The sequence below is a fragment of the Pleurodeles waltl genome, chromosome 8, assembly GCF_031143425.1.
Source record: "Pleurodeles waltl isolate 20211129_DDA chromosome 8, aPleWal1.hap1.20221129, whole genome shotgun sequence".
Classification (NCBI taxonomy): Eukaryota; Metazoa; Chordata; class Amphibia; order Caudata; family Salamandridae; genus Pleurodeles; species Pleurodeles waltl.
In genome coordinates, this window is record NC_090447.1 from 1,444,010,630 (window position 1) to 1,444,028,789 (window position 18,160).

Genomic DNA, 18,160 nt, shown 5'->3' on the forward strand with positions numbered 1-18,160 from the left:
ACTTATAACATATTTACATGAAGGGGCTTTCAGCCACCTTTCTTGAACCATTGATCTGTTGTTGAGTCATTCACATTTTTCTTCTGCCCACTACAGCATACAGCATGGGGCAGTGGGTTAGTCTACATAAACCTTAGCTTAACGTCACTTTGAGTGACTGCATTTTGCTCTTCACAAGGTCGGCATCCACACAATGTAGTTTTTTTTAATGCCAGTGTCACAGGATGCATTTGAAGTGAGCACAAGCCACATTTCAGGTTATCATTTCCTGTCTCCTTCCTCTGCTATTGTAAATTAATTTGGACGTGGATTGCTGCTATTTCACAATATACCATTTTGTGTTTCACCAATTGTTCTTTAATAAACTTTGCACAGAAAGAAAACCAAACTTTATTGTGTTTAATTTGCTACACATTAGTAACAATTTTATTTGAACATCAGTGGGGTGTAAATTGTTTTTTTTAGTATCAAGTGTTTTATACAGTGAACCCTCTTTCCTTCCTTCTTTCCATCTGGTTTCTTTTGTTCCTATTTTCTTTCCTTGTTTTTTATACTTCCCTTCTTTCTTTCCTGCTTTTCTTTTCATCTTTTTCAGTTTTTCTTTCTTTCTTATTTATCTCCTTCTTTTGTTCAATCTCTTTTTTGTCCTAATTCCTTCTTTCATTCTTTCTCTTTCTTTCTGTTTGCCTTCATTCGTCTTTCCTTCTTTCTTTCTTTCTTTCTTTCTTTCTTTCTTTCTTTCTTTCTTTCTTTCTTTCTTTCTTTCTTTCTTTCTTTCTGTCTTTCTTTCTTTCTTTCTTTCTTTCTTTCTTTCTTTCCTTCCTTTCTTTCCATCCTTTCTTCCTTCTTCTTTCCTTCTGTTTTCTCTTTAACTTTCCATTCATTCTCTCTTTTCCCTTCTTTCCTTTCATCTTTCCTTTATCGCATTTCTGTTTCATGCCTTCTTTACTTGTTTCCATTCTTTGTTTCTCTTTTGTCTTTCTTTCTTTCCTTTTTCTTTCTTACATTCTTTCTTTCTTTCTTTTTTCTTTTCTTCTTTTTTTCTTTCCCTTCTTCCTTATTTAATTTTCCCTTCTGTTTGTCTTTCTTCTAGCTTTCTCTTTTCCTTTTCTTTCCTTATTTTCACTTTCCTTCCTACTTTCCATTAAAGCATCTTAATTTCTTGCCTTCTTTTCTTTTTTCTTTCTTTCAGTCTCACTGTCCATGATGAGCACCACAGAAGAACCTGTAACAGCTTCCGACAGCACATATTCTTCTTCCTCGTTCGAAACTAGTGCAGTGGAACAGACAACAAAACTTCTTTCTGGAAGCACAAGTGCCACCCAGAACCCTGTTACTGCAAGTATCAATACCCAAAAAGAACGAACTTCAATCGTTCCAGCTACAGATGACTCAGCAACTTCAATAGCTGAGACCAACAGACTCACATTTTATAATTTCACAGAAGAAACATTTTCTATTCAGGAAAGTACAACTGAAACATCTATCTCTGGGCCGTCTATTTCTTCATCCTCTTCCACTGCAATGCAGCTGACTACTTCTGAATTCAGTACTACCCCAAGAGGCAATGATCAGTCTTTACGATCTGTTACTTCTATAGAATCCGTTTCCAGCAAGGATGAGATTCTATTTACAAAAAATATTGAGACAGTTTCACCAGAAAAATCTACCCTGCAGACAACTGAAAATAATATCAACTCTGAAACTGCAAATGTAGTAAGTACTGAGCAAACATTATCTGCTTCCAGTCTCCACATAACAGAATCTCTAACAGAGACATTAAGTAGCATTCCCTTAATTACAAGTAGCATTCCCTTAATTACTGATACTACTAGAGCAAGTGTGTCCTCAGACATTATAACTTATCCTTCGGTAAGTACGCCAGATGAATTCAGCACACTACACACAGTCTCAATGTCCATGATGAGCACAGCAAATGAACCTGTAACAGCTTCCGACAGCACATATTCTTCTTCCTCATTTGAGACTAGTGCAGTGGAAGAGACAACAAAACTCCAGTCTGGAAGCACAAGTGCCACCCAGAACCGTGTTACTGCAAGTATCAATACCCAAAAAGAAGGAACTTCAAACGTTACAGCTACAGATGACTCAGCAACTTCAACAGCTGATACCAACAGAATCACATTTTATAATTCCACAGAAGAAACATTTACTATTCAGGAAAGTACAACTGAAACATCTACCTCTGATCCATCTAGTTCTTCATCCTCCTCCACTGCAATGCAACTGACTACTTCTGAATTCAGTACTACCCCAGGAGGAACCAATCAGTCGGTAAGCTCTTTTACTCCTACACAATCAATTTCCAGCACAGATGAGACTCTATTTACAACAAAATTTGAGACAGTGTCACCTGAAAAATCTTCCCCACCTGCATCGACTGAAAATAGTCTGCAGACAACTGAAAATAATATAAACTCTGAAACTACAAATGTACTAAGTACAGAGCAGCCATCACCTGCTTCCACTCTCCACATAACAGAATCCCTAACAGAGACATTAAGTAGCATTTCCTTGATTACTGATACTAGTACAGCAGGTGTGTCCTTAGACTCTATAACTTATTCCACGATAAGTACACCAGAAGAACTCAGCACACTACATACTGTCTCACCGTCAATGATGAGCACCGCAAATGAACCTTTAACAGCTTCTAACAGCACACATTCTTCTTCCTCATTCGACACTAGTGCAGTGGAAGAGACAGCAAAACTCCTGTCTGGAAGCACAAGTGCCATCAACAGCCCTGTTACCACAAGTATCACTATCCCAAAAGAGGAAACTTCAATCGTTCCAGCTACAGATGACTCAGCAACTTCAACAGCTGAGACCAACAGACTCACATTTTATTATTCCACAGAAGAAACATTACCTATTCAGGAAAGCACAACTGAAACATCTACCTCTGGGCCATCTAGTTCTTCATCCTCTTCCACTTCAATGCAACCGACTACTTCTGAATTCAGCACTACCCCAGGAGGCACTTATCAGTCGTTAAGCTCTGTTACTTCTACAGAATCAGTTTCCAGCACGGATGAGACTCTATTTACAACAAATTTTGAGAGAGTGTCACCTGAACAATCTACCCCACATGCATCAAGTGTAAACAGTCTGCAGACAACTGAAAATATTATCAACTCTGAAACTGCAAATGTACTAAGTACAGAGCAGCCATCATCTGCTTCCAGTCTCCATGTAACAGAATCTCTAACAGAGACATTAAGTAGCATTCCCTTTATTACAGATACTACTAGAGCAAGTGTGTCCTCAGACTTTATAACTTATCCCTCCATAAGTACGTCAGATGAAATCAGCACACTACACACAGTCTCACTCTCCATGATGAGCACCGCAAAGGAACCTGTAACAGCTTCCGACAGCACATATTCTTCTTCCTCATTCGACACTAGTGCAGTGAAAGAGAAAACAAAACTACTTTCTGGAAGCACAAGTGCCACCCAGAACCCTGTTACTGCAAGTATCAATACCCAAAAAGAAGGAACTACAGTCATTCCAACTACAGATGACTCAACAACGTCAACAGCTGAGACAAACAGAATCACATTTTATAATTCCACAGAAGAAACATTTACTATTCAGGAAAGTACAACTGAAACATCTACCTCTGATCCATCTAGTTCTTCATCCTCCTTCACTGCAATGCAACTGACTACTTCTGAATTCAGTACTACCCCAGGAGGAACTGATCAGTCAGTAAGCTCTTTTACTCCTACACAATCAATTTCCAGCACAGATGAGACTCTATTTACAATAGATTTTGAGACAGTGTCACCTGAAAAATCTTCCCCACCAGGATCGACTGAAAATAGTCTGCAGACAACTGAAAATAATATCAACTCTGAAACTACAAATGTACTAAGTACAGAGCAGCCATCACCTGCTTCCACTCTCCACATAACAGAATCCCTAACAGAGACATTAAGTAGCATTTCCTTGATTACGGATACTAGTACAGCAGGTGTGTCCTTAGACTCTATAACTTATTCCACGATAAGTACACCAGAAGAACTCAGCACACTACATACTGTCTCACCGTCAATGATGAGCACCACAAATGAACCTTTAACAGCTTCTGACAGCACATATTCTTCTTCCTCATTCGACACTAGTGCAGTGGAAAAGACAGCAAAACTCCTGTCTGGAAGCACAAGTGCCATCAAGAACCCTGTTACCGCAAGTATCACTATCCCAAAAGAAGAAACTTCAATCGTTCCAGCTACAGATGACTCAGCAACTTCAACAGCTGAGACCAACAGACTCACATTTTATTATTCCACAGAAGAAACATTTACTATTCACGAAAATACAACTGAAACATCTACCTCTGGGCCGTCTAGTTCTTCATCCTCTTCCACTTCAATGCAACAGACTACTTCTGAATTCAGCACAACCCCAGGAGGCACTGATCAGTCGTTAAGCTCTGTTACTTCTACAGAATCAGTTTCCAGCGCGGATGAGACTGTATTTACAACAAATTTTGAGAGAGTGTCATCTGAACAATCTACCCCACATGCATCAAGTGTAAACAGTCTGCAGACAACTGAAAATAATATCAACTCTGAAACTGCATATGTACTAAGTACAGAGCAGCCATCATCTGCTTCCAGTCTCCACGTAACAGAATCTCTAACAGAGACATTAAGTAGCATTCCCTTGATTACAGATACTACTAGAGCAAGTGTGTCCTCAGACTTTATAACATATCCCTCCATAAGTACGTCAGATGAATTCACCACACTACACACAGTCTCACTCTCCATGATGAGCACCGCAAATGAACCTGTAACAGCTTCCTACAGCACATATTCTTCTTCCTCATTCGACACTAGTGCAGTGGAAGAGACAACAAAACTACTTTCTGGAAGCACAAGTGCCACCCAGAACCCTGTTACTGCAAGTATCAATACCCAAAAAGAAGTAACTTCAGTTAATCCAGCTACCGATGACTCAGCAACTTCATCAGCTGAGACCAACAGAATCACATTTTATAATTCCACAGAAGAAACATTTACTATTCAGGAAAGTACAACTGAAACATCTACCTCTGATCCATCTAGTTCTTCATCCTCCGCCAGTGCAATGCAGCTGACTACTTCTGAATTCAGTACTACCCCAGGACAAACTGATCAGTCAGTAAGCTCTTTTACTCCTACACAATCAATTTCCAGCACAGATGAGACTCTATTTACAAGAAATTTTAAGACAGTGTCACCTGAAAAATCTTACCCACCTGGATTGACTGAAAATAGTCTGCAGACAACTGAAAATAATATCAACTCTGAAACCACAAATGTACTAAGTACAGAGCAGCCATCACCTGCTTCCACTCTCCACATAACAGAATCCCTAACAGAGACATTAAGTAGCATTTCCTTGATTACGGATACTAGTACAGCAGGTGTGTCCTTAGACTCTATAAGCTATTCCACGATAAGTACACCAGAAGAACTCAGCACACTACATACTGGCTCACCGTCAATGATGAGCACCGCAAATGAACCTTTAACAGCTTCTGACAGCACATATTCTTCTTCCTCATTCGACACTAGTGCAGTGGAAGAGACAGCAAAACTCCTGTCTGGAAGCACAAGTGCCATCAAGAGCCCTCTTACCGCAAGTATCACTATCCCAAAAGAAGAAACTTCAATCGTTCCAGCTACAGATGACTCAGCAACTTCAACAGCTGAGACCAACAGACTCACATTTTATTATTCCACAGAAGAAACATTACCTATTCACGAAAGTACAACTGAAACATCTACCTCTGGGCCGTCTAGTTCTTCATCCTCTTCCACTTCAATGCAACCGACTACTTCTGAATTCAGCACTACCCCAGGAGGCACTGATCAGTCGTTAAGCTCTGTTACTTCCACAGAATCAGTTTCAAGCACGGATGAGAATCTATTTACAACAAATTTTGAGAGAGTGTCACCTGCACAATCTACCGCACATGCATCAAGTGTAAACAGTCTGCAGACAACTGAAAATAATATCAACCTTGAAACTGCAAATGTACTAAGTACAGAGCAGCCATCATCTGCTTCCAGTCTCCACGTAACAGAATCTCTAACAGAGACATTAAGTAGCATTCCCTTGATTACAGGTACTACTAGAGCAAGTGTGTCTTCAGACTTTATAACTTATCCTTCGATAAGTACGTCAGATGAATTCAGCACACTACACACAGTCTCACTCTCCATGATGAGCACCGCAAATGAACCTGTAACAGCTTCCGACAGCACATATTCTTCTTCCTCATTCGACACTAGTGTAGTGGAAGAGACAACAAAACTACTTTCTGGAAGCACAAGTGCCACCCAGAACCCTGTTACAGCAAGTATCAATACCCAAAAAGAAGGAATTTCAGTCATTCCAGCTACAGATGACTCAACAACGTCAACAGCTGAGACCAACAGAATCACATTTTATAATTCCACAGAAGAAACATTTACTATTCAGGAAAGTACAACTGAAACATCTACCTCTGATCCATCTAGTTCTTCATCCTCCTCCACTGCAATGCAACTGACTACTTCTGAATTCAGTACTACCCCAGGAGGAACTGATCAGTCAGTAAGCTCTTTTACTCCTACACAATCAATTTCCAGCACAGATGAGACTCTATTTACAACAAATTTTGAGACACCTGAAAAATCTTCCCCACCTGGATCGACTGAAAATAGTCTGCAGACAACTGAAAATAATATCAACTCTGAAACTACAAATGTACTAAGTACAGAACAGCCATCACCTGCTTCCACTCTCCACATAACAGAATCCCTAACAGAGACATTAGGTAGCATTTCCTTGATTACTGATACTAGTACAGCAGGTGTATTCTTAGACTCTATAACTTATTCCACGATAAGTACACCAGAAGAACTCAGCACACTACATACTGTCTCACCGTCAATGATGAGCACTGCAAATGAACCTTTAACAGCTTCTGACAACACATATTCTTCTTCCTCATTCGACACTAGTGCAATGGAAGGGACAGCAAAACTCCTGTCTGGAAGCACAAGTGCCATCAAGAGCCCTGTTACCGCAAGTATCACTATCCCAAAAGAAGAAACTTCAATCGTTCCAGCTACAGATGACTCAGCAACTTCAACAGCTGAGACCAACAGACTCACATTTTATTATTCCATAGAAGAAACATTACCTATTCAGGAAAGTACAACTGAAAAATCTACCTCTGGGCCGTCTAGTTCTTCATCCTCTTCCACTTCAATGCAACCGACTACTTCTGAATTCAGCACTACCCCAGGAGGCACTGATCAGTCATTAAGCTCTGTTACTTCCACAGAATCAGTTTCCAGCACGGATGAGACTCAATTTACAGCAAATTTTGAGAGAGTGTCACCTGAACAATCTACCCCACATGCATCAAGTGTAAACAGTCTGCAGACAACTGAAAATAATATCAACTCTGAGACTGCAAATGTATTAAGTACAGAGCAGCCATCATCTGCTTCCAGTCTCCACATAACAGAATCTCTAACAGAGACATTAAGTAGCATTCCCTTGATTACAGATACTACTAGAGCAAGTGTGTCCTCAGACTTTATAACATATCGCTCCATAAGTACGTCAGATGAATTCAGCACACTACACACAGTCTCACTCTCCATGATGAGCACCGCAAATGAACCTGTAACAGCTTCCGACAGCACATATTTTTCATCCTCATTCGACACTAGTGCAGTGGAAGAGACAACAAAACTACTTTCTGGAAGCACAAGTGAAACCCAGAACACTGTTACTGCAAGTATCAACACCCAAAAAGAAGGAACTTCAGTCATTCCAGCTACAGATGACTCAGCAACGTCAACAGCTGAGACCAACAGAATCACATTTTATAATTCCACAGAAGAAACATTTACTATTCAGGAAAGTACAACTGAAACATCTACCTCTGATCCATCTAGTTCTTTATCCTCCTCCACTGCAATGCAAATGACTACTTCTGAATTCAGTACTACCCCAGGAGGAACCGATCAGTCGGTAAGCTCTTTTACTCCTACACAATCAATTTCCAGCACAGATGAGACTCTATTTACGACAAATTTTGAAACAGTGTCACATGAAAAATCTTTCCCACCTGAGTCGACTGAAAATAGTCTGCAGACAACCGAAAATAATATCAACTCTGAAACTACAAATGTACTAAGTACAGAGCAGCCATCACCTGCTTCCACTCTCCACATAACAGAATCCCTAACAGAGACATTAAGTAGCATTTCCTTGATTACTGATACTAGTACAGCAGGTGTGTCCTTAGACTCTATAACTTATTCCACGATAAGTACACCAGAAGAACTCAGCACACTACATACTGTCTCACCGTCAATGATGAGCACCGCAAATGAACCTTTAACAGCTTCTAACAGCACACATTCTTCTTCCTCATTCGACACTAGTGCAGTGGAAGAGACAGCAAAACTCCTGTCTGGAAGCACAAGTGCCATCAACAGCCCTGTTACCACAAGTATCACTATCCCAAAAGAGGAAACTTCAATCGTTCCAGCTACAGATGACTCAGCAACTTCAACAGCTGAGACCAACAGACTCACATTTTATTATTCCACAGAAGAAACATTACCTATTCAGGAAAGCACAACTGAAACATCTACCTCTGGGCCATCTAGTTCTTCATCCTCTTCCACTTCAATGCAACCGACTACTTCTGAATTCAGCACTACCCCAGGAGGCACTTATCAGTCGTTAAGCTCTGTTACTTCTACAGAATCAGTTTCCAGCACGGATGAGACTCTATTTACAACAAATTTTGAGAGAGTGTCACCTGAACAATCTACCCCACATGCATCAAGTGTAAACAGTCTGCAGACAACTGAAAATATTATCAACTCTGAAACTGCAAATGTACTAAGTACAGAGCAGCCATCATCTGCTTCCAGTCTCCATGTAACAGAATCTCTAACAGAGACATTAAGTAGCATTCCCTTTATTACAGATACTACTAGAGCAAGTGTGTCCTCAGACTTTATAACTTATCCCTCCATAAGTACGTCAGATGAAATCAGCACACTACACACAGTCTCACTCTCCATGATGAGCACCGCAAAGGAACCTGTAACAGCTTCCGACAGCACATATTCTTCTTCCTCATTCGACACTAGTGCAGTGAAAGAGAAAACAAAACTACTTTCTGGAAGCACAAGTGCCACCCAGAACCCTGTTACTGCAAGTATCAATACCCAAAAAGAAGGAACTACAGTCATTCCAACTACAGATGACTCAACAACGTCAACAGCTGAGACAAACAGAATCACATTTTATAATTCCACAGAAGAAACATTTACTATTCAGGAAAGTACAACTGAAACATCTACCTCTGATCCATCTAGTTCTTCATCCTCCTTCACTGCAATGCAACTGACTACTTCTGAATTCAGTACTACCCCAGGAGGAACTGATCAGTCAGTAAGCTCTTTTACTCCTACACAATCAATTTCCAGCACAGATGAGACTCTATTTACAATAGATTTTGAGACAGTGTCACCTGAAAAATCTTCCCCACCAGGATCGACTGAAAATAGTCTGCAGACAACTGAAAATAATATCAACTCTGAAACTACAAATGTACTAAGTACAGAGCAGCCATCACCTGCTTCCACTCTCCACATAACAGAATCCCTAACAGAGACATTAAGTAGCATTTCCTTGATTACGGATACTAGTACAGCAGGTGTGTCCTTAGACTCTATAACTTATTCCACGATAAGTACACCAGAAGAACTCAGCACACTACATACTGTCTCACCGTCAATGATGAGCACCACAAATGAACCTTTAACAGCTTCTGACAGCACATATTCTTCTTCCTCATTCGACACTAGTGCAGTGGAAAAGACAGCAAAACTCCTGTCTGGAAGCACAAGTGCCATCAAGAACCCTGTTACCGCAAGTATCACTATCCCAAAAGAAGAAACTTCAATCGTTCCAGCTACAGATGACTCAGCAACTTCAACAGCTGAGACCAACAGACTCACATTTTATTATTCCACAGAAGAAACATTTACTATTCACGAAAATACAACTGAAACATCTACCTCTGGGCCGTCTAGTTCTTCATCCTCTTCCACTTCAATGCAACAGACTACTTCTGAATTCAGCACAACCCCAGGAGGCACTGATCAGTCGTTAAGCTCTGTTACTTCTACAGAATCAGTTTCCAGCGCGGATGAGACTGTATTTACAACAAATTTTGAGAGAGTGTCATCTGAACAATCTACCCCACATGCATCAAGTGTAAACAGTCTGCAGACAACTGAAAATAATATCAACTCTGAAACTGCATATGTACTAAGTACAGAGCAGCCATCATCTGCTTCCAGTCTCCACGTAACAGAATCTCTAACAGAGACATTAAGTAGCATTCCCTTGATTACAGATACTACTAGAGCAAGTGTGTCCTCAGACTTTATAACATATCCCTCCATAAGTACGTCAGATGAATTCACCACACTACACACAGTCTCACTCTCCATGATGAGCACCGCAAATGAACCTGTAACAGCTTCCTACAGCACATATTCTTCTTCCTCATTCGACACTAGTGCAGTGGAAGAGACAACAAAACTACTTTCTGGAAGCACAAGTGCCACCCAGAACCCTGTTACTGCAAGTATCAATACCCAAAAAGAAGTAACTTCAGTTAATCCAGCTACCGATGACTCAGCAACTTCATCAGCTGAGACCAACAGAATCACATTTTATAATTCCACAGAAGAAACATTTACTATTCAGGAAAGTACAACTGAAACATCTACCTCTGATCCATCTAGTTCTTCATCCTCCGCCAGTGCAATGCAGCTGACTACTTCTGAATTCAGTACTACCCCAGGACAAACTGATCAGTCAGTAAGCTCTTTTACTCCTACACAATCAATTTCCAGCACAGATGAGACTCTATTTACAAGAAATTTTAAGACAGTGTCACCTGAAAAATCTTACCCACCTGGATTGACTGAAAATAGTCTGCAGACAACTGAAAATAATATCAACTCTGAAACCACAAATGTACTAAGTACAGAGCAGCCATCACCTGCTTCCACTCTCCACATAACAGAATCCCTAACAGAGACATTAAGTAGCATTTCCTTGATTACGGATACTAGTACAGCAGGTGTGTCCTTAGACTCTATAAGCTATTCCACGATAAGTACACCAGAAGAACTCAGCACACTACATACTGGCTCACCGTCAATGATGAGCACCGCAAATGAACCTTTAACAGCTTCTGACAGCACATATTCTTCTTCCTCATTCGACACTAGTGCAGTGGAAGAGACAGCAAAACTCCTGTCTGGAAGCACAAGTGCCATCAAGAGCCCTCTTACCGCAAGTATCACTATCCCAAAAGAAGAAACTTCAATCGTTCCAGCTACAGATGACTCAGCAACTTCAACAGCTGAGACCAACAGACTCACATTTTATTATTCCACAGAAGAAACATTACCTATTCACGAAAGTACAACTGAAACATCTACCTCTGGGCCGTCTAGTTCTTCATCCTCTTCCACTTCAATGCAACCGACTACTTCTGAATTCAGCACTACCCCAGGAGGCACTGATCAGTCGTTAAGCTCTGTTACTTCCACAGAATCAGTTTCAAGCACGGATGAGAATCTATTTACAACAAATTTTGAGAGAGTGTCACCTGCAAAATCTACCGCACATGCATCAAGTGTAAACAGTCTGCAGACAACTGAAAATAATATCAACCTTGAAACTGCAAATGTACTAAGTACAGAGCAGCCATCATCTGCTTCCAGTCTCCACGTAACAGAATCTCTAACAGAGACATTAAGTAGCATTCCCTTGATTACAGGTACTACTAGAGCAAGTGTGTCTTCAGACTTTATAACTTATCCTTCGATAAGTACGTCAGATGAATTCAGCACACTACACACAGTCTCACTCTCCATGATGAGCACCGCAAATGAACCTGTAACAGCTTCCGACAGCACATATTCTTCTTCCTCATTCGACACTAGTGTAGTGGAAGAGACAACAAAACTACTTTCTGGAAGCACAAGTGCCACCCAGAACCCTGTTACAGCAAGTATCAATACCCAAAAAGAAGGAATTTCAGTCATTCCAGCTACAGATGACTCAACAACGTCAACAGCTGAGACCAACAGAATCACATTTTATAATTCCACAGAAGAAACATTTACTATTCAGGAAAGTACAACTGAAACATCTACCTCTGATCCATCTAGTTCTTCATCCTCCTCCACTGCAATGCAACTGACTACTTCTGAATTCAGTACTACCCCAGGAGGAACTGATCAGTCAGTAAGCTCTTTTACTCCTACACAATCAATTTCCAGCACAGATGAGACTCTATTTACAACAAATTTTGAGACACCTGAAAAATCTTCCCCACCTGGATCGACTGAAAATAGTCTGCAGACAACTGAAAATAATATCAACTCTGAAACTACAAATGTACTAAGTACAGAACAGCCATCACCTGCTTCCACTCTCCACATAACAGAATCCCTAACAGAGACATTAGGTAGCATTTCCTTGATTACTGATACTAGTACAGCAGGTGTATTCTTAGACTCTATAACTTATTCCACGATAAGTACACCAGAAGAACTCAGCACACTACATACTGTCTCACCGTCAATGATGAGCACTGCAAATGAACCTTTAACAGCTTCTGACAACACATATTCTTCTTCCTCATTCGACACTAGTGCAATGGAAGGGACAGCAAAACTCCTGTCTGGAAGCACAAGTGCCATCAAGAGCCCTGTTACCGCAAGTATCACTATCCCAAAAGAAGAAACTTCAATCGTTCCAGCTACAGATGACTCAGCAACTTCAACAGCTGAGACCAACAGACTCACATTTTATTATTCCACAGAAGAAACATTTACTATTCAGGAAAGTACAACTGAAACATCTACCTCTGGGCCGTCTAGTTCTTCATCCTCTTCCACTTCAATGCAACCGACTACTTCTGAATTCAGCACTACCCCAGGAGGCACTGATCAGTCGTTAAGCTCTGTTACTTCTACAGAATCAGTTTCCAGCACGGATGAGAATCTATTTACAACAAATTTTGAGAGAGTGTCACCTGAACAATCTACCCCACATGCATCAAGTGTAAACAGTCTGCAGACAACTGAAAATAATATCAACTCTGAAACTGCAAATGTACTAAGTACAGAGCAGCCATCATCTGCTTCCAGTCTCCACGTAACAGAATCTCTAACAGAGACATTAAGTAGCATTCCCTTGATTACAGATACTACTAGAGCAAGTGTGTCCTCAGACTTTATAACTTATCCTTCGATAAGTACGTCAGATGAATTCAGCACACTACACACAGTCTCACTCTCCATGATGAGCACCGCAAATGAACCTGTAACAGCTTCCGACAGCACATATTCTTCTTCCTCATTCGACACTAGTGCAGTGGAAGAGACAACAAAACTACTTTCTGGAAGCACAAGTGCCACCCAGAACCCTGTTACAGCAAGTATCAATACCCAAAAAGAAGGAACTTCAGTCATTCCAGCTACAGATGACTCAACAACGTCAACAGCTGACACCTACAGAATCACATTTTATAATTCCACAGAAGAAACATTTACTATTCAGGAAAGTACAACTGAAACATCTACCTCTGATCCATCTAGTTCTTCATCCTCCTCCACTGCAATGCAACTGACTACTTCTGAATTCAGTACTACCCCAGGAGGAACTGATCAGTCAGTAAGCTCTTTTACTCCTACACAATCAATTTCCAGAGCAGATGAGACTCTATTTCCAACAAATTTTGAGACACCTGAAAAATCTTCCCCACCTGGATCGACTGAAAATAGTCTGCAGACAACTGAAAATAATATCAACTCTGAAACTACAAATGTACTAAGTACAGAGCAGCCATCACCTGCTTCCACTCTCCACATAACAGAATCCCTAACAGAGACATTAAGTAGCATTTCCTTGATTACGGATACTAGTACAGCAGGTGTGTCCTTAGACTCTATAAGTTATTCCACGATAAGTACACCAGAAGAACTCAGCACACTACATACTGTCTCACCGTCAATGATGAGCACCGCAAATGAACCTTTAACAGCTTCTGACAACACATATTCTTCTTCCTCATTCGACACTAGTGCAATGGAAGAGACAGCAAAACTCCTGTCTGGAAGCACAAGTGCCTTCAAGAGCCCTGTTACTGCAAGTATCACTATCCCAAAAGAAGAAACTTCAATCGTTCCAGCTACAGATGACTCAGCAACTTCAACAGCTGAGACCAACAGACTCACATTTTATTATTCCATAGAAGAAACATTACCTATTCAGGAAAGTACAACTGAAAAATCTACCTCTGGGCCGTCTAGTTCTTCATCCTCTTCCACTTCAATGCAACCGACTACTTCTGAATTCAGCACTACCCCAGGAGGCACTGATCAGTCATTAAGCTCTGTTACTTCCACAGAATCAGTTTCCAGCACGGATGAGACTCAATTTACAGCAAATTTTGAGAGAGTGTCACCTGAACAATCTACCCCACATGCATCAAGTGTAAACAGTCTGCAGACAACTGAAAATAATATCAACTCTGAGACTGCAAATGTATTAAGTACAGAGCAGCCATCATCTGCTTCCAGTCTCCACATAACAGAATCTCTAACAGAGACATTAAGTAGCATTCCCTTGATTACAGATACTACTAGAGCAAGTGTGTCCTCAGACTTTATAACATATCGCTCCATAAGTACGTCAGATGAATTCAGCACACTACACACAGTCTCACTCTCCATGATGAGCACCGCAAATGAACCTGTAACAGCTTCCGACAGCACATATTTTTCATCCTCATTCGACACTAGTGCAGTGGAAGAGACAACAAAACTACTTTCTGGAAGCACAAGTGAAACCCAGAACACTGTTACTGCAAGTATCAACACCCAAAAAGAAGGAACTTCAGTCATTCCAGCTACAGATGACTCAGCAACGTCAACAGCTGAGACCAACAGAATCACATTTTATAATTCCACAGAAGAAACATTTACTATTCAGGAAAGTACAACTGAAACATCTACCTCTGATCCATCTAGTTCTTTATCCTCCTCCACTGCAATGCAAATGACTACTTCTGAATTCAGTACTACCCCAGGAGGAACCGATCAGTCGGTAAGCTCTTTTACTCCTACACAATCAATTTCCAGCACAGATGAGACTCTATTTACGACAAATTTTGAAACAGTGTCACATGAAAAATCTTTCCCACCTGAGTCGACTGAAAATAGTCTGCAGACAACCGAAAATAATATCAACTCTGAAACTACAAATGTACTAAGTACAGAGCAGCCATCACCTGCTTCCACTCTCCACATAACAGAATCCCTAACAGAGACATTAAGTAGCATTTCCTTGATTACTGATACTAGTACAGCAGGTGTGTCCTTAGACTCTATAACTTATTCCACAATAAGTACACCAGAAGAACTCAGCACACTACATGCAGTCTCACTGTCAATGATGAGCACCGCAAATGAACCTGTAACAGCTTCTGACAGCACATATTCTTTTTCCTCATTCGACACTAGTGCAGTGGAAGAGACAGCAAAACTCCTGTCTGGAAGCACAAGTGCCATCAAGAGCCCTGTTACCGCAAGTATCACTATCCCAAAAGAAGAAACTTCAATCATTCCAGCTACAAATGACTCAGCAACTTCAACAGCTGAGACCAACAGACTCACATTTTATTATTCCACAGAAGAAACATTTACTATTCAGGAAAGTACAACTGAAACATCTACCTCTGGGCCGTCTAGTTCTTCATCCTCTTCCACTTCAATGCAACCGACTACTTCTGAATTCAGCACTACCCCAGGAGGCACTGATCAGTCGTTAAGCTCTGTTACTTCTACAGAATCAGTTTCTGGCACGGATGAGACTCTATTTTCAACAAATGTTGAGAGAGTGTCACCTGAACAATCGACCCCACATGAATCAAGTGTAAACAGTCTGCAGACAACTGAAAATAATATCAACTCTGAAACTGCAAATGTACTAAGTACAGAGCAGCCATCATCTGCTTCCAGTCTCCACGTAACAGAATCTCTAACAGAGACATTAAGTAGCATTCCCTTGATTACAGATACTACTAGAGCAAGTGTGTCCTCAGACTTTATAACTTATCCCTCCATAAGTACGTCAGATGAATTCAGCACACTACACACGGTCTCACTCCACATGATGAGCACCGCAAATGAACCTGTAACAGCTTCCGACAGCACATATTCTTCTTCCTCATTCAACACTAGTGCAGTGGAAGAGACAACAAAACTACTTTCTGGAAGCACAAGTGCCACCCAGAACCCTGTTACTGCAAGTATCAATACCCAAAAAGAAGGAACTTCAGTCATTCCAGCTACAGATGACTCAGCTACGTCAACAGCTGAGACCAACAGAATAACATTTTATAATTCCACCGAAGAAACATTTACTATTCAGGAAAGTACAACTGAAACATCTACCTCTGATCCATCTAGTTCTTCATCCTCCTCCACAGCAATGCAACTGACTACTTCTGAATTCAGTACTACCCCAGGAGGAACCGATCAGTCGTTAAGCTATTTTACTCCTACACAATCAATTTCCAGCACAGATGAGACTCTATTTACAACAAATTTTGAGAGAGTGTCACCTGAACAATCTACCCCACATGCATCAAGTGTAAACAGTCTGCAGACAATTGAAAATAATTTCAACTCTGAAACTGCAAATGTACTAAGTACAGAGCAGCCATCACCTGCTTCCACTCTCCACATAACAGAATCCCTAACAGAGACATTAAGTAGCATTTCCTTGATTACTGAGACTAGTACAGCAGGTGTGTCCTTAGACTCTATAACTTATTACACGATAAGTACACCAGAAGAACTCAGCACACTACATACTGTCTCACCGTCAATGATGAGCACCGCAAATGAACCTGGAACAGCTTCCGACAGCACATATTCTTCTTCCTCATTTGACACTAGTGCAGTGAAAGAGACAACAAAATTACTTTCTGGAAGCACAAGTGCCACCCAGAACCCTGTTACTGCAAGTATCAATACCCAAAAAGAAGGAACTTCAATCGTTCCAGCTACAGATGACTCAGCAACTTCAACAGCTGAGACCAACAGACTCACATTTTATTATTCCACAGAAGAAACATTTACTATTCAGGAAAGTACAACTGAAACATCTACCTCTGGGCCATCTAGTTCTTCATCCTCTTCCACTTCAATGCAACCAACTACTTCTGAATTCAGCACTACCCCAGGAGGCACTGATCAGTCGTTAAGCTCTGTTACTTCTACAGAATCAGTTTCCAGCACAGATGAGACTCTATTTACAACAAATTTTGAGAGAGTGTCACTTGAACAATCTACCCCACATGCATCAAGTGTAAACAGTCTGCAGACAACTGAAAATAATATCAACTCTGAAACTGCAAATGCACTAAGTACAGAGCAGCCATCATCTGCTTCCAGTCTCCACGTAACAGAATCTCTAACAGAGACATTAAGTAGCATTCCCTTGATTACAGATACTACTAGAGCAAGTGTGTCCTCAGACTTTACAACTTATCCCTCCATAAGTACGTCAGATGAATTCAGCACACTACACACGGTCTCACTCCCCATGATGAGCACCGCAAATGAACCTGTAACAGCTTCCGACAGCACATATTCTTCTTCCTCATTTGACACTAGTGCAGTGGAAGAGACAACAAAATTACTTTCTGGAAGCACAAGTGCCACCCAGAACCCTGTTACTGCAAGTATCAATACCCAAAAAGAAGGAACTTCAGCCATTCCAGCTACAGATGACTCAACAACGTCAACAGCAAAGACCAACAGAATCACATTTTATAATTCCACAGAAGAAACGTTTACTATTCAGGAAAGTACAACTGAAACATCTATCTCTGATTCATCTAGTTCTTCATCCTCCTCCACTGCAATGCAACTGACTACTTCTGAATTCAGTACTACCCCAGGAGGAACTGTTCAGTTAGTAAGCTCTTTTACTGCTACACAATCAATTTCCAGCACAGATG

General features: G+C 40.8%; 1 protein-coding gene across 1 annotated transcript in view; it reads left to right on the forward strand.

The window, feature by feature from the left end:
* Positions 1-1,914: 1,914 nt before the first annotated feature.
* Positions 1,915-18,160, forward strand: part of LOC138249608 (mucin-3B-like) — a 99,524-nt gene continuing 83,278 nt past the window's right edge. The window contains exon 1 of the mRNA XM_069203553.1: positions 1,915-18,113. Within this exon, the coding sequence (XP_069059654.1) occupies positions 1,915-18,113 (16,199 nt within the window). The remainder of the gene's footprint in view (positions 18,114-18,160) is intronic.